Genomic DNA, 17,336 nt, shown 5'->3' on the forward strand with positions numbered 1-17,336 from the left:
TTTTGAGTCTGCGTAGTTTCACTGTTTATAGTGAATTTGTTATATGGACTTAGGACAAATCCCACTCAAGTTCGAATCAGTCTTCAAGTGAAGGTTGATGATATGATGTTAGAAACTTTACTATGTAATTTTAAAATGACATAGCCTATATCACAATTTCATTTTATTTGTATTTTATTTTCAGGTTGTCTGACTGACCTGTTACCTGACCCATCAGACTTATTACTTATTACTTAGTACTGATAGAAATTATGGACAACACTACAAAAACAAGAATCTGTTATCAGTTGCCAATCTACTGATTGTGAGCTCTGGAGAGTTTGACACTACAACAATTTTTGGCCAACAGGCTTGAGCAGGTCACACCCATTTCAGGTGTTGGGCTTTGCTGAATGAAAACGTCTGAAGGCTCCAACATGTAGGAATGCGGTTTGCTACTGGTAACGAGTGTGTTTGGACATTTCACAAATATTTTTCCTTGATTACCTTTGTGCGTATTACTGCCATATAAGGAAAAACAATGACATGGCAGACTGGCACCTCTCTCCAGCTACCAGTCAACACTGAGTACTGACTGGTCAGTGCTGTGTGTACAGGCTGTAACTATTGTTTGGTGAACAACAGGTGGTTGGAGTCTTCTTGTCACCATGAGGTTGACAGGCAACCAGCAAAGACGTTGCACAGAAGTACTGGGTGGATAGATGCAATGTGGTCATTAGCTTGAATTTGAGGTGTTTGTAGGTGTATGTTTGAACTTTGGACAAAGCTAGGCTAACCAAATGCTGTCCATAGCTCTGTACTTAACACACAGAAATGGGATTGATATTAATTGCCTTATTTCACACTACCAAAGAAAGTGAGCAAGCGTATTTCCCAAAATGATTAACTATTCATGTGTGTGTGTGTGTGTGTGTGTGTGTGTGTGTGTGTGTGTGTGTGTGTGATAGGAGTGGGAGTGGGCATATGGTGTGCATGTTCCCAGTGTAGCATGTATGTTAGCCTATAAGGTTTGTTTTGTGCCTTCTTTTAATTGAGACCTGACACTCTTGGGGGGGTGAGGTAAGATTATCACCACTCACCTTGTGTGTGTGTGTGTGTGTGTGTGTGTATATGTGTGTCTTTTATTACTCTTTGCATTGCACCTTGCAGCTGTTTGTGTTTGTACTCTAATCCCCAGCAGTCTGCACTTCACTGGTTTTCCGTTACACAAAGAGTTTTTATTTTCCTGGAGGCACAAGATGAAAACTACAAACAGGCACCTGTTACTCAAAGTGCAAGCATCATTTTTTTTTTTTTTTTTTTAAATCAGCAGTATTGTGTGTCAGATACAAGATCGAGGCACTTGGACAGTGGCAGCAAGGAGACTAGACTGACATGTAGACATTGTAGACCCATAACAACAGTACAATCACAAAAAAGCATACACTTAATATACACATATAATATACACTACACAGCCAAAGGTATGTGGACACCTGATTATTTCAGTCATTTGTGTTAGTTAAACATTTCATTCCAAAACCATTGGCATTGATCTGCTGCTATAACAGCTTCCAAACTTCTGGTTTCAGGCTTTACACCAAATTTCGGAACCTGGCTAGAGTTATCTCCTATTCAGCCACAAGAGCAACAACAGCCTTGGACTAAACTAAGCGCATGTTGGCGCACACACTCTACTGGGTGAGGTTGCCCCGATTTCCCCATTGTTTTGGTTAAATCCAAGGAAATGGTGGACCTGTTTGAAATGTGAAAGAACAACAGTGGCAACAAAACAACCAACGAATCCCCCGCCAACGTGGCAGGTAAATTGACCTGCCAATTGCAAAATTCACCCACATTTGGCATGGTGGTCAGGTGTTAATTTTTGGCCCTTGATGAGACAATGAAATACAATCCAAATTGAGTATCTTGTTGAGTAACAGATGAATGTGTTATCAGATGACAAAACATTGCCATAATACTCTCTCACCGGATTTTAATCAGTAAATAGTAGAACTACATTACAAAGTAATCTTCCTCTGCTTGTATTTATGTTAGTCAAAGCAGCGCCTTGTTGGAAGAGATCACATTGCAGTGGGAAAAAGTTGAGTCAGGTGTTGGCATTTCGCTGTGCTGCCGGACTGGCTCAATTCAAATGAATGAAAGAGCTGCGTTTTTTCACGCAGGGCTGAAGTCGGTGTGAACATGAGGTTAGTGAGGTCACCATCTGATGTTAGGTGATTAGGTCTAGCTCACAGTCAGTGTTCCAGTTCATCCTAAAGGTGTTGGATGGGGTTGAGGTCAGGGTTCTGTGCAGACCAAGCAAGTTCTTTTAAACCTAACTGGGAAAACCTTTATGGTGCTGGCTTGGTGGACAAGGACATTAGTCATGTTTCCATCTAAATGTCAAGTGAATTTTAAGCAAACTTTTAAAATGTCGCAAAAAAAAAAAGCGAATTAGAAGTGTTTAGAGCGAATAAACTAGACTACGCAAAGCGTAGTTTCGTCACAAGTTGACGTTACGCATGTTTGTAGATTGCAAACCGGCTTGCTAAATCAAAGCGTTTAGAAGCTAAGTTCTTTGGCTAAATGGAGAGAGGTAGCATTGTACAAGTTGGCCACCTTGGTGTCAGCAAGACAACCGTTGACACGCTGTTTGCGGGGCCATACGATTCAAACTGTTGAACCAATTCGTCCATTTACCCGACGTGGCTGAGGCACAGGCTATAGCGCACCGTAACTCCACTACGCACCTTGTGCCACAAGTGTACGGCACACTGAATGGGACCCATATCCCAATCCTTCCCCCATCCAATAGATACAGGGACTATAGTCATGTGAGTTACATGTTCGCTACGTCACAACTTATTCGGCAAAGTTGTTTCCATCTCCCATTTTGCGCATTAACTCTTTTTTGAAAAAGGCAAAAACCACCTCAAGCGTCAAAACTCTTTTGCGAATTTGAGGAAGTTTTTTCGAATTTTGCCTTTTCCATCATTATTTTCTAATGCAATACTTCAAAATGCGCATAAAAAGATGTTTTCAACATGACTACTGTCATGTTGAAATAGGAAAGGGTCAAACACAAACTGTTGCCAAAAAGTTTGAGGCTACATCTACACTACTACATTTTCATTTTTTGTTGAGTGTTTTGTAACAAGAGTTATAGCTCCAGTAGCAGAACTAATCTCCGTTCATATGTTTGACAATTAGGGCTGGGCAATATATATCGATATTATATCGATATCGTGATATGAGTCTAGATATCATCTTAGATTTTGGATATCGTAATATCGTGATATGACATAAATGCTGCCTTTTACTTGATTTAAAGGCTGCATTACAGTAAAGTGAAGTAAAGTGAAACTTTTCTGAATTTACCAGACTGTTCTAGCTGTTCTATTATTTGCCTTTTCCCCACTTAGACATTATGTCCACATTACTGATGATTATTTATCAAAAATCTAAGTGTGAAGATATTTTGTTAAAGCACCAATTTTCAACCCTAGAATTTCGCCACAATATCAATATTAAGGTATTTTGTCAAGAATATCGTGATATCTGATTTACTCCATATTGCCCAGCCCTATTGACAATGCATATCACATGGCCATCGCATACACGTGCTGATGTAAACAGGAAGCAGATTGTCTGACACTTGCATTTAAAAATCATGGATGTCTTTGTTGAAAATACAGAAAATACTTTGAAAGAGAACAACAATGGCGAAATGTAAGCCCAGGGATTTATTTGCTTTGATCGACAACAAAGTGGAACTGTTACTGAAAGGTATGTAAGCCTACCTAACCAATAAGACTGACTGACATTCATCGTCATTCCCAAATTTCTCAGTTTTTGCCTGTCCAGTAGTAGTAGTGTGGACTTGGGGTGAAAGATTGCAAAAGATATTTGTTTTTTAAACCAAACCATAGTGTAAATGTAACCTTAATGATGCTTTAGATTTCCCTAAATTTTATCTAAGGGGCACAAACCAATATAACGCAGATATATCCTTAAATAAATCCTGGAATTTTACAATATTATTTAAGGGCCAAATCACCCTATTTTAAAGATAGGTTATTAGCTATTATTGATATAATATGTGTTGCTTTGTGTTAAAGAATTAGTATTGAATAACCTATTATTTTGTCAATTATTAAATTATATTACACTTTTGATTCATATTAAGGCTGTGAAATGATGAAAATGACTAATCCCTATCAATTTTGTCTGTGAAGCTTTCACAAACAACCACCAGGTCTTTGCCAGTTCCACAATAGTAAACGCATATATGAAAGACAAGAAAAACTGCACTCTGAAGTACACTCTGTGTAAGCTAGGAGTTTTTTGGTTAAACATTTGGTTATATTTGGTGAATTATTTAGCCCCCTTCCCTGTTTGTTAGCACGTTTGGAGTGGTTCCAATGCATGTTTAATGTTTCAAATTCAAACCTAACAGAAATTATTAAACACGTTAAGTTTGACAGCACTAAATGGCACGATCATTTTCATAATCATGATGCACACCCATGTTGATAGCTGACTATGCAATTCGCTAAGATAGGGATAAAGGCATCCTATTATAATGTGTCCTGCTCCTGGCACTTACCAGTACTAGTAAGCCCACTTTTCGTATCGTATTAGCGCCCACTGGCTGATGGCTATTAATATCGCTTTATTCGACTTTTTTTGTGCAGATGGCCGTTCTGCACTTCCCGAACGCACAGATTGTCAGTCCGTCCCTGCTCAGTCCCGTTTAGTTTGGTTGGTTTCCCCAAGGAAGGACGTTGCCACGATGTGTCAAAATGGTTGTTGGTTACAATACCAGTGAACAAAATATGTTAGGTGTTATAACCTTTTATAAGCCTTTATTTGTGACAGGACAGCTTAGACATGAAAGGGGAGAGAGATGTGGAATGACACACAGCAAAGGGCCGCAGCGCACTACCAGGTGAGCTACTCAGGCGCCCAAGGTGTTGACCAGAAATGGGGACACGAGTTTGAGACTCGGACAAGACTCGCATTTAAGTCTCACACAGTGACCAAACACTTGACTTGAGACTTGTTCTCAAAAGACTTTAGACTCGACTCAGACTCAAGATGCTGGGGATTCGTGAACAATCTTTATTTTTAGGAAAAGCCTAATGAATGTTATTCCTCTCCTTGTGTAACCTGTAACCTACGTAACACATAATAGGTATCTGCTGTGAGCAGCCACACATGAGAGAAAGCTTAAGCTCCACTAAGTTTTAGCTTTTAAAACTTTATACAAGGCCCAAACAAAAGAAGAGTTGAATGCAAAATATGTGGACTCTAGCTCAAAGACTTGAGACTTGACTTGGACTCTAACTCAAACACTTAAGACTTGACTTGGACTCTAGCTCAGACACCCCTGCCTTTGCCCTCCTTAGATTTGGGTGTGATTTTAATGATCTGACGATTGAAGCTCACTGTGCTGTTAACATCATTTTTGCTAGCATGAATATTCTCCAGCATCTGGTTCATATAATTGATGTATATTTATGTATCTTTTTCATTCAGGTTTCTTAATGAAAAAATAAAAAAGCTAAATAAAAACAAGAGGATTGAAATTGGAAATGTACTTAGAGACAAATGGAGGCTAAGGGTAATTTGAACACTGATTCTTATTCTGATTCTGGTCTTGTAGCAAGTTTTAATCACAGTTGTGTAGATGGCTGTAGGTGCCCCCCTCCCTCTCTCTCTCTCTCTCTCTCTCTCTCTTTCTCTCTCTCTCTCTCTCTCTCTCTCTCTCTTTGTCTTCTTCCATTCATCTCCAGTGACTCTCTGTCTTTGTGCTCTTTTGTTGTTGTTTGACGTAATCAAGCTCAATGAATGTTTGAGTTTCTGTGCTGAAAAAAGAAGAGGAAGAAGTCATTACAGGGACAAACCGCCACAAAACTGTATACCAGGCAACTGCTTTATGTGTGTGTCTGTGTGTTTATTAACAACCTTGTAGGAACGCAAAAATGTTCTTTGTGGGAACTCATCTGTCAACTCTCGCATTGCTAAAATTGGGCTAGTTTGCTGCCTCCAGGGAATAACTGTAGGTGTAAATGTAAGTCAGGGGTCGGCAACCTTTTTGATATGAAGTGCTATTTTCGAAATGTCTTGTTTATTAGTGTGCCATGTCAACATTAAGTTTAATTATGACTTCACATCAAAAGTTTAATATCCAGGGAATCTGTAATTTTTTTCCATAGCAACATTTGATAACATTTAGCCTAGTTCCCATAATCAGGACATTGTAATTATATCTGGAGTATGATACAAGGCTGCCATCCTTATGAAAACATCCACATCTGAGTTGAAATCAGTAACCTTACCAACATTACACCAATCTTTTTTATCATCTTAAATTTCACTCAGTTATAATGGCAGTAAATGTCAAAACAGGAGAATTAAGAGTAACAGACATATGAGAACTATACAATAATGCTGCCATGCTTATGAAACATCCACATCTTAGTTGAAATCATTAATCTTGTCAGCAATACACTTAATATGTATACACTATACAAGAATGCTGCCATGGTTTAATCAAGAATGAGAACATGGGTCCATACTTCTGAAATTCCCAAAATCGTGTTGTAAACTCCGACTCAAGCCCGCTGATGTATTTGCATATTTCAGCAGTGCTGATGCCGTGGATAGCTCCATTAAGTGTCTGAAGTAGTGGAAAGTGGAGGTGGCAATGTTGCTTGAAAACATTTTCAGCTTTCCATCAAAAGCAGCCCATGTTTTGTACACCTTGCAGGTGGAGATTAAGCTCGGTGAGGTGTCCCGTAATGTCCGTGAGATACATAAGTTTCACAACCCACTCCTCGTCCTGCAGTTCGGGATAGTCTTGGCCTTTTTGAGCCAGGAAGGCCTTTATAGCATCAAAGCAGCCGACAAACCGCTCCAAAACTTTCCCGCAGCTTAGCCACCTGACTGCTGTGTGGAGAGGGATATCTTTGTGTGCGCAGTTCATTTCCTTGAGCAGAGACATGAGACGTGTGTTAGAGAAGATCGCTTAACTATGAAGTTAACAATTTTCACCACTGTAGCCATAACCTCATTAAGATCTGAATTTGACATTTATGCACAAAGATTTTCTTGGTGTATTATGCAGTAAAGTTTCATGATGGGGTGACCAACTTTTTCTTCGATTAATGTGACTGCTCCCCGCTGTTTCCCGACCATGGCGGGGACACCATCTGTTAGCATTGCAAAAATCTTGCTAATGTCAATCCCTCACTCCTCAAAATGCTCCAGAAAAACTCTGGCTATGTCCTCCTTTTGTTGTTTCAGTCGTTGGCTTTAAGTAACAGAGTTCCTCTCTTACAGTCACATCACTGTACCTAGCCATGACTGCTAAACGTGGTATGTAATTTACATCCACACTCTCATCAAATGCAACACTAAATACCATGGCTTCTTTCAAACCGCCTGTCTGCTCTTACATTTTCTGCAATTTCTTCGATGCGTCGTTAAACACTTCTGGCAGATATAGGAATGTTTTTATTCTTGAACATTAACTTTAGCTTTCTTAGCTAGCGGGCCTGCCATTGCCGACATACCGCTACCAAGCCCGCTCCTCCAGCACGTTACAAGTAGCCTACTAGCCAATCAGAGCAGAGGCAGAGTAGGGTGGGTCTTTGCTGCATGCGGATGGGGATAGATTTATACAGTCTATGGTGGGGATACAAGTCACAAATAACAGGTCGCGCAACTATGAACTGTGAATTTGGCATGCAGATGAGAGAGTGCTTCAGCATTTCAACACATGATTTCAACACATCAATAACTCTCTTGCACACATATTGCCAGCGTGCCATTGGCTAAGGTACCGCGTGCCCATGGTGGCACGCGTGCCTAAAATTGCCGACCCCTGATGTAAGTGATTCCAACATACATCACTTAAAGTCAAACTCTGTTGTAGACTAAACAACCAGACCAGGTCTTGTCTGATTCTGGTCTTATAGCAAGTTTTAATCACAGTTGTGTAGTTGGCTGTAGGTGCCCCCCTCCCCTCTCTCTCTCTCTCTCTCTCTCTCTCTCTCTCTCTCTCTCTCTCTCTCTCTCTCTCTCTCTCTCTCTTTTGTCTTCTTCCATTCATCTCCAGTGACTCTCTGTCTTTGTGCTCTTTTGTTGTTGTTTGACGTAATCGAGCTCAATGAATGTTTGAGTTTCTGTGCTGAAAAAAGAAGAGGAAGAAGTCATTACAGGGACAAACCGCCACAAAACTGTATACCAGGCAACTGCTTTATGTGCGTGTCTGTGTGTTTATTAACAACATTGTAGGAACGCAAAATGTTCACATAGTCACTTTGTGGGAACTGAAATTACTTCACTTCTGGTTTACTATTATTTTCAAACAGGACACAAACCCTCGTCACCTTAAATTGGAAAATTAAAATACCATTTGTTATTCTCTTATTCATTTATAAATCCAACAAAAACGTCTTCTTTTGTACTTTAAATTGTATGCTGAAGTCAACAGTAGAAAACAAAAAAACGGGCCACAGACAATTTGATTTTTATTTGATGAAAACAAACACACAGGAAGACACATGAGAACAAGGGGAAATAGAGAAAGTACTGCAGATCCTTACAGAACCCCCCACCCCGACTGCAGAGGGATTTATGTAGCGGGGCGAGAGTTTCCTAGATTCAGTGCGTAGAGGAATATTCTTGGAGGATAACCAAACTGACTGACCTCATTGATATTGTGGCGTCAGGCTTTTGTTGAGAGCGTTTGTTGTTGGTTGTCCGAAGCAAGGCTGCACGGGTCCTCTGTACGGAGAATACATGTTATTACCATCTGGCTTACGTTTTAGCACCCCCCCTTGGCTCTTAAACAGAGATACAAAAAAATAATGTATTCCTCTTTCCATTCAGGCACTCTACTCAGCTAAGAGGAGGTGATAGCCCTTGTTTATATTAATGAGCCCTTTATTAATTTTATTTTATGTTTATTATTATTATTTATTGTTTTAAGTTCTTGTAGTTCTTTCTTTACTTTCATTATCACTCCAATACAACTCTGCAATGTATTCTTTAACTCAGGCTGAAGCTGCTGTTTTTATTTGTGTTAATTGTTGTGTGGTTTGTGTTGTATATTCTTCATGTGATGTCTTCCTGCTGCATACAAATTGCCCTTTTGGGACAAAGAATAAACTGAACTGAACAGTAATTTTTTAATTAATCATTACTAGCCTATATACATTACAGTTTTTCTTGATTGCTTTGACCTGCTTAAAGAAACTGGGATCCACTCGGTTTTCATTATCACTGTCTCAGCAGAGCAGAAGACACTTCTTGCAAATGTGTTAACCATTTCTCATTGGATTGACACATTTTCCCCACCCTTTTGCAGAACAGTTAACACAGATGTCATTCAAGCAGTCCAAACTCTGTTGTTTTAGCTATGGTAACCAAACAGAAACCATCTGTTCCTAACTATTATAAACTACATATATCAGTATGAAATCACTGAAGCACCTGTTTGACACTCCTTCACACAAATCTTCAATTAGCAATCAGTCTGCAGGGTTAGGCCATGTGGCCCCATGTGGCTATTTCTTATACTCTACAGTAATAGATGTTTATACTTTACTGTAATAGATTTTATTTTGGTTTACATGTATTTTGTGTAATATTTACAGTATTTCAGTTTTCAGCCACTTTGAAAATAAGAATCAATAATATAATCAATAAAATTTGCATCAAAGCATTTCTGATTCTGGATCCAATTCTTTGCAAAAAGGCAAATTTTACAACAAATGGCACTGGCATGAAAGCTATGTACAGTAATAGGCTACAATGATAAAGAAATGGTGCACTGATTTGCAGTGCTGTATTTTGTTGTCCACTGTGTAATGGCTAATTAGAAGAGCTCATACATTTGTTTGCAAGTTGTGTTGTTTGAAGACAAAAGTTGTTTTAGTTGCATATTTTAAATGTTTTGGCACGGTTAGAGCCTTTTGCAAACAAAATGTGTCATTTTGACCATGAGTGCCACTGTTTCGGCCTGTGTGTTAACTGCTTTGAAAATGTGGAGTTTGAGTTGACTGCTGCATCAAAGCAATCAAGAAAAATTGACACCTGTAGTTCTCTGTGATAAGCAAAGGCAACTGGACCTGCTAGACATTCTTAAAGACGTTTCGCCTTTTATAGGTCCCATGACATGGTGCTCTTTGGATGCTTTTATACAGACCTTAGTGGTCCCCTAATACTGTATCTGAAGTCTCTTTCCCGAAATTCAGCTTTGGTGCAGAACTACAGCCACTAGAGCCAGTCCCACAATGAGCTTTCCTTAGGATGTGCCATTTCTGTGTTCATTTGAGGAGGAGAGATGGAGGGGCAAGGTGGAGGGTGGGGGTGTGGCCTTGACCAACTGCCACTTTGCTCGTTCTAAAGCCATGATGTCTCTCTCTCATGGGTTGGCCAAATTCTCGGGGTGGGCAAAGCAGAGAAAGGGGAAGTAACCTTGCTTGTTATGACCTCATAACAAGCAGATTCCAAAACGGCTCATCTGAGCTTTCATTTTCTCGAAGGCAGAGCAGGATACCCAGGGCTCGGTTTACACCTATGCCATTTCTAGCCACTGGGGGACCATAGACAGGCTGGGGAAACTCATATTAATGTTAAAAAACCTCATAAAGTGAAATTTTCATGCCATGGGACCTTTAAGGCTTGTTGCCTTTGGTTATCACAGAGAACTACCATGACAAAACACAGACATTGACACCTGTAGTTAGATTCATTCATTCATGGGTGGCTGCAGGGATGTGATTAAGTTCAGTGGACCTTGAGACGATCACTGCCCACTGTGTCTTCCAACCACACAGCCAACCAAGCGCCACTAACGGTGGTGTGACCCAGCAACGGAGATTGGAGACTGTTGTGCCCACATCTTTGTGACATTCTGGATCTGGCTCTTGAACTTGATGGGTGGACTGTGTTCCACACTGACAGAGCACAGGAGTTTGAATGATTGAATGAACTTTGAGCCTTCATTTGACAGGTGTATTTTAAACTGAAGTTTAATTCAATTTAAACTTAATGGTGCAGTAGGTAAGACTTAAAACTAACTTTCTGTCATATTTGCTGAAACTAACCCTATGTTCGAGTAGAACAACATGAAGCAGGTAATTAAAAAATAATCTGGCTCCTCTGGCACCACCTAGATCCTGTAGTGCGATTCTTGTTCAGATGCACCAATCAGGGCCAGGGGGGGGTCTAACTGCGTGTCAATCACTGTATCTGCTCATGCACACACATTCATTCTCCCTTGTGGGGGGAGGGGCTTAGAAGACCGTTTTGGGCTTTAGCAGAAAGGGGGGACGGACTGAGAAGTTGTCGATGTTCAAATTTTTTGGCTAAGTCCTGGATCTTTGCAATCCTACCTACAGCACCTTTAATTTTATTTATAGTGTCAAATCATAACAAGAGTTATCTCAAGACACTTTACAATAGAGTAGGTCTAGACCACACTCTATAAATTAACAAAGACCGAACAATTTCCCACGAGCAAGCATTTGGTGCAACAATGGCGAGGAAAAACTTCTTTTAGGCAGAAACCTCGGACAGACCCAGGTTCTTTGTGGACGGCATCTGTCACTGCCGGGTTGGACCTAGACACCGATACAGATATACAGATATAGAGAAATATGATTCATAATAATTATAGCAGTTGGAATGATGAATATTGTCAGTTATAGTAACAATAAAGATAGTGGAACTATGACTAGAAATAATAGTTGTAGCAGTTCAGGGTTGATATTAATCAGGGCCAGTGTTGACTCATAATATTATAACCTTTTTGAAGGGGGGCTAGAGTCTGGGCTCACTGTGGGCTGAATCCACTGATATCTGCTGTTCTATTGGAATAAGTTGACAAGACCTTTCAGTTTTAAAGATTTTATTTGGGGCTTTTATTGCCTTTATTTGACAGCGCAGATTAAGGCAGGAAGGTGGTAGAGAGAGGAGGATGACATGCAGCAAAGGGCCACTAGTTGGAAACGAACCAGTGGCTGTTGCGGTAAGGACTGAGCCTTGGTAAATGGGCTGCACACTCTACCAGGTGAGCTGCCAGGGCGCTCCAAGACCTTTCTGTTTTAAATGCTGACCAGGCCTTAACATTGCTGAACATTTCACAAACTAGATAAAATGAAAAAACAGTTGCACATGCCCCATGATTGTCTGCCACCATATATGATTTGTCTGAATCTGTAATTTCCCTGCATTTTTCCAGCAAATGTAAATATTCTTGATGACTTGTGCTTCATTTTAGACACATTTACCCAAAATTGACAGTATATATGGAAACGTTTTGGCTGCTAGTGTGTGTGTGTGTAAAGAGACAAAAAGTGGAATGTGTCCCTCCTGTTCAGGTTATTTCAGGGTGTTGTGGCTGCCACACATTCCTCTGACCAGCTCGACAGGTTTCACTTCAATGGGCCATTATATGTGCACCTTTGTGTGTGTGTGTGTGTGTGTGTGTGTGTGTGTGTGTGTGTGTTGTAAGTTGTGTGTTGTAAGTTGTGTATTGTCCTCTGTATGTACTGTATCTCTCTATGCAAAATATGTTCTGAATACTCATCAGTGGAATGTCCTCAGTTAATATGTTTGGGTGTGTTTGTGTGTCATCTGAATGCATCTCTCTAAGGATTGTAGGTATAATGGATCTGCTAAGTGGAGGGTACGAATCGAGGGAAAAGTCCTGACTTTAATTAGAGATGGATACTTTAGAACTGGGAATGAAAAATGGCCCGGAGATACACCACTGTTCACATAACCCACGCTGTACTTAATGTAAACAATATTACTGAACAATATTTATAACAATACCCTTATTAAAATAGATGTAAACGTAGAACAAGGGAAAGGTTTGCTCTTCAGAGGAGGCTGTCTAGAAGGAGCACATATTGGCACAATGGCACTGGCTAAGTTCTGTCCACTGCAGATGCAATATCCTCAACCTGCATGAGTAATTAGTAGAAATTTGTATATAAGTATAATATTAGTATATTAATATAGTATTAGTATAATATAACATTAAATAAAAAAAGAATAATATAATAGTTAAAATAATATAATGTTAGTATAATATTAATATATTAATTATACAGTTTTTAATACATTCATAATTACATATAATAATACCACTGGTATAATATTCACTCCAATTGGACAACATAGCAGTAAGAAATACTAAACCAATATTTATTTGCATGAAAAATGCTATACATTGGTCTCTAATCAGTCTAGTCAGTAATCATAACTCTTCATGCATACAATCAGTTCAACATTACCAAAGTTTGCTGCAGCAGGTCTACCTTTTTTTTTTAATGTCCCATACAGGCTGTGATTGGATGGTTCACAAAAAGTGACATTGGCGAGCGCATCAACTTTATGAAAAGTGGAACAGTTTCAACAAAAGGCACTCAATATAGCTAAATAGCCAGAGCCAATCTCAAACCCTGCTTATCTTATCTCAGTTGTCTTCTGTCTTACTGCTTCAGCTACAGACCCCACTGGGCTGTACTCTCTGCTGCTCTCTCTTTCCACCAGTCTGTCTGTCTGTCTATCTATCTATCTATCTATTTAACTATCGCTGCAGTCAGGAACAAATTACTGCATCCCAGTTGCTGAATTCATATCCACAATGTATTAAACATTTAAACTGAATTGATTTAAATTCCTGAATGTATCCAACAGGTTCTAAAAAGAACTTCACCCTGCCATTAGCCACAAGCTCTCTTATCAGATGTTCCCTTCTTGTCTCTCAAACCATGATGACTCGTTTTTACGTTTTTATTTCTACATCTGTTCGATTAACAAGATACAGCATGTATAAAAGTTTGGGAGATGTTGAGATTTTTTCGCTTCTGATGGAGCTACCCTTGCAGTTTCCTTTCTGCTACCAGTCTTTGTGCTAAGCTAGGCTAAACACATCCTCCACCTATCTATGTACTAAGTGCAGATGTATAGTGATACTAGATGTTAAATATTGGACTGTTGCTTTAAAGAAGCTGTAAACTTTAAACAATATATCAAATGCAATGTGAAAACAATGTGACAATGTGAAAGGTGTCGCTCATACTGATAATCCCACAAAGAATTTTCAGCTGAATCTGCAGCTCCCCTCCGCCTTACAGAGTTTCAGCTCATTGTACTTAAGGGAGTATTTCTACATTCAGGATCCTGTGACATCTAAACTATGACCTCTTCACTGTTGATACCTCAGTTGACCTTTGAACTGCAGCTTTTTTATCACACTCTGTAGGCCATTGTTGTGAATATTGTTCATAAAATGACAAAATTACGAATGTGATGAACAGAAAACAGACGTGCAGACAGTGCTGTTTTAACCATTTGGACCTGAACACAGCGGGCCTAGCTTATTTTGGCATGTGGTGTTTCTGTAGGTTTGATGATTATAGATTATCCAAACTGCTCTAGGCAAAAAAAAATCAAAAAGTTAGGAAAGGAACAAAGTTCTAAAAGTATTGAGACTCTCAATGACTCTGTGTTGGTACCCAATATTCTTTAGGGGTCAGCCTTTTTTCTTCATGCTGTCCATGGCTACTATTTGAGATTCTGCCATCATTTGGACATCAGCTTGTATTTGAGAATTGACATGATTAGCATATGGACGCAATTCTCTACATTCATTCAAATTTAAATCAGTGTATACAATTCAATAACATCATGCAGGATGAGGAGGGATTTCTCATTATCATTTTCTGCCTCCTCAGGGAGTTTGAACCAGGATATATCGAGGAATTTGGTACTTCACCTCCATCCCTCCCAGCTCTTCCTCCTCCTCCTTCTCCTCCTCTTTCATCTCTATCACTGCCGCCACCACCACCACCACCACCACCACAACAACAACAAACACAACGGTCATCCCACCACAGCAGACCATGTTTAGCAGGAGGAGTCCAACTACGCATCAAGAACAGGTAGGAGAGAGCTGAGAACCTACATCAACCTGCCATTCACTAAACCCCTATTGAAAGCCCGGTCCCCACAGTGGTGATTCTAGGGTCTGTTGTGGCCCTAGGCAAGAATTCCTAGGGGGCCCCTCAAAACCAGTGTTCGACACCATTATGTTCTAAACTCTACAACTGCTGCTTTTGGACCTTGGCTATGGCAAATTCTGCCACTATGTCCTCCAAATCTAATGACCTTTGTACATTTCGTTCTATTGAAATGAGACCCAGACCTGAAAGTCTCTCCTTGGACAGGAGCAAGACAGACTCCAGGCTGGAGTCTCCAGTTCCACTAGCTAGGTTAACTAACAAAAAATTTGAAAATATAAACTCCATTAGTCTAACGTTAATGCTAGCTAGCTAAAGTTATTTAAATGTCTCCCCCATAGTTAAGGTTACAGTTACAGTTATTGTTACACAACTTAATCGTCATTATCTGCTCTATCACTGTCTTGCTTTCTTTTCTTCTCATCCTTATTTTTCCTCTTTATTTTTTTCACTCCCAGAAGGATAACTCCTCTTCATTTTCTTTTGACTTTCAATTATAAAGAAATTCTGTCATGCTTTGACAAGAAGGACATGGGGCCCCTTCAGATGTCATTTGTTTAAGGGGAGGGGGGTTGGAGTGGAGTAACGTTTGTCAGCCCTCGGGGGCCCCGTAACGGCCTCAGGCCCAAGCAGTTGCCTGTTGAGAAGCTGCGGCTCTGGGTCCCAGCCGGGTCTAAGCATAAGGGATATTTAAAATGTTATACAAGTAGCGAACTCCTTTAAGGAATAATAACTTGTGTTGGTTGTGTAAGAGACAGAGAGAAAGAGAGAGAGAGAGAGAGTGTGTATGAGATGTATTTATTATATTATTGTCTATTTCATATGTTTAAATATGTTTTCATGCACCAAACCAAAGCAAATTCCTACTAAGTACTGCTTAACTGGCAATAAATCTTTTTCTGATTCTGTACATTAAGTACATCCAAAAATATTCTTGCCAGTAACCAATTAACCGTCAACTGTTGACAGGGATGTCAACAGTTGCTACCATTGAAAGTCCTTATATAGAGTATGGATACTCTGTATAAGACTTTTCGATGGTAGTTACAAAAATACAAGAGCAAAAGGGTAAGGAATAAATTAAACAGTGTTTGTCTGTTCTAACGTAAGCCGTTGAAGCATTTCATACTACATTTTTTTGGTGTTACCTTAAAAAATCCCTGTTCATGACTAGCACATCCACTGTGTAGAATTTCTTACTGAGTCGGAGCCAGTCCTGGATGCTATTATAATAGAGTTTAGGCTAATGTTAGCAACTAAGTCCTGAGGCCTGTACTCAGTCAAGTTCAACATGCCCTGGATTTATTTCAGTTACCCGGCTTCACCTAACCTAACAACCGCGGTCCTGCATAAGCTGTGTCAGGACGGTGGTTAACAACTAGTTCAATCAACCCAGGGTTTCCGAATCCAGCGACGCACGCGTTCACATTAAAGAGGCGGTGTTTGCACAGCACGACCAATCGCAAACATTTACCAGAGTCGCATATTTTACATAAGAAGAGCAAACTATAATTCGACATAAATATGAAGAACACAGACACGGTTTTACAGGCAAAACGCAGGAAGGAAAGCTGGCAAATAAAGCTGACGCTGTTATGCGTAAATCACATTGTTTATCCATATCACTTCCCCATCAGTCAGGCACTGATCTGACCATAATTACACTTTTGATTTTCATAAACTGTTGTTGCTTTAGCCTATTATATTATCAGTTGCAACCCTGGCAGTGGTAAGCGATAATGAGAGAAAATACAAAATATAAAAACATAATTCAAACTGATGTGTGGCATTGACAACACACGGCTCAAGGAGCCGACAAATAGCCTATACGTAATTCCCTCCGCTGAAAATATATATCTTTCATAAAAATACCCATCAAATGTTTTAACTTTTATTAGCGCACCTATCTTTCTCCACGCACCACGCGCCACCGGATCTTCAAAGAACGGTTCAATCGAATATTGATTAGTCAGTAGGAGGTACTTTTACACCGGTTAATCTCTAATTTCCAACATAACCTGCTCCCGAGCAGGTTAGGTGGTCAGCAAAAGTTACCACAGTGATTTAACCCAGTAATAAGTGATCCACCGTCGTGATACACAAAACCCTGGGTTGAACCTGAAGTTCTAACGCCAAATCTTGCTTTGTAGTACAGGCCTCTGCTCTGTCAGACTTGAATGTTTACACTCCCTCAATCCCAGCTAACATCACTCAAGATAGAGTTACGTTCAGCAAACCTATGGTCAGTTCTCATTTTAAGATTTGATTTTATTAGGATCCCCATTAACTGATGCAGAACATCAGCTA

General features: G+C 39.8%; 1 protein-coding gene across 3 annotated transcripts in view; it reads left to right on the top strand.

Annotated features, from left to right (window-relative positions):
• The window catches only part of shroom3 (shroom family member 3), a 117,661-nt gene that overhangs the window by 35,102 nt on the left and 65,223 nt on the right, over positions 1-17,336 (top strand). For all 3 annotated transcript variants that reach the window (XM_028601638.1, XM_028601637.1, XM_028601639.1), the window contains one exon: positions 14,745-14,951. In XM_028601638.1, the coding sequence (XP_028457439.1) occupies positions 14,745-14,951 (207 nt within the window). The remainder of the gene's footprint in view (positions 1-14,744; positions 14,952-17,336) is intronic.

This window comes from Perca flavescens, chromosome 16, assembly GCF_004354835.1.
Source record: "Perca flavescens isolate YP-PL-M2 chromosome 16, PFLA_1.0, whole genome shotgun sequence".
In the NCBI taxonomy this organism is placed as follows: domain Eukaryota; kingdom Metazoa; phylum Chordata; class Actinopteri; order Perciformes; family Percidae; genus Perca; species Perca flavescens.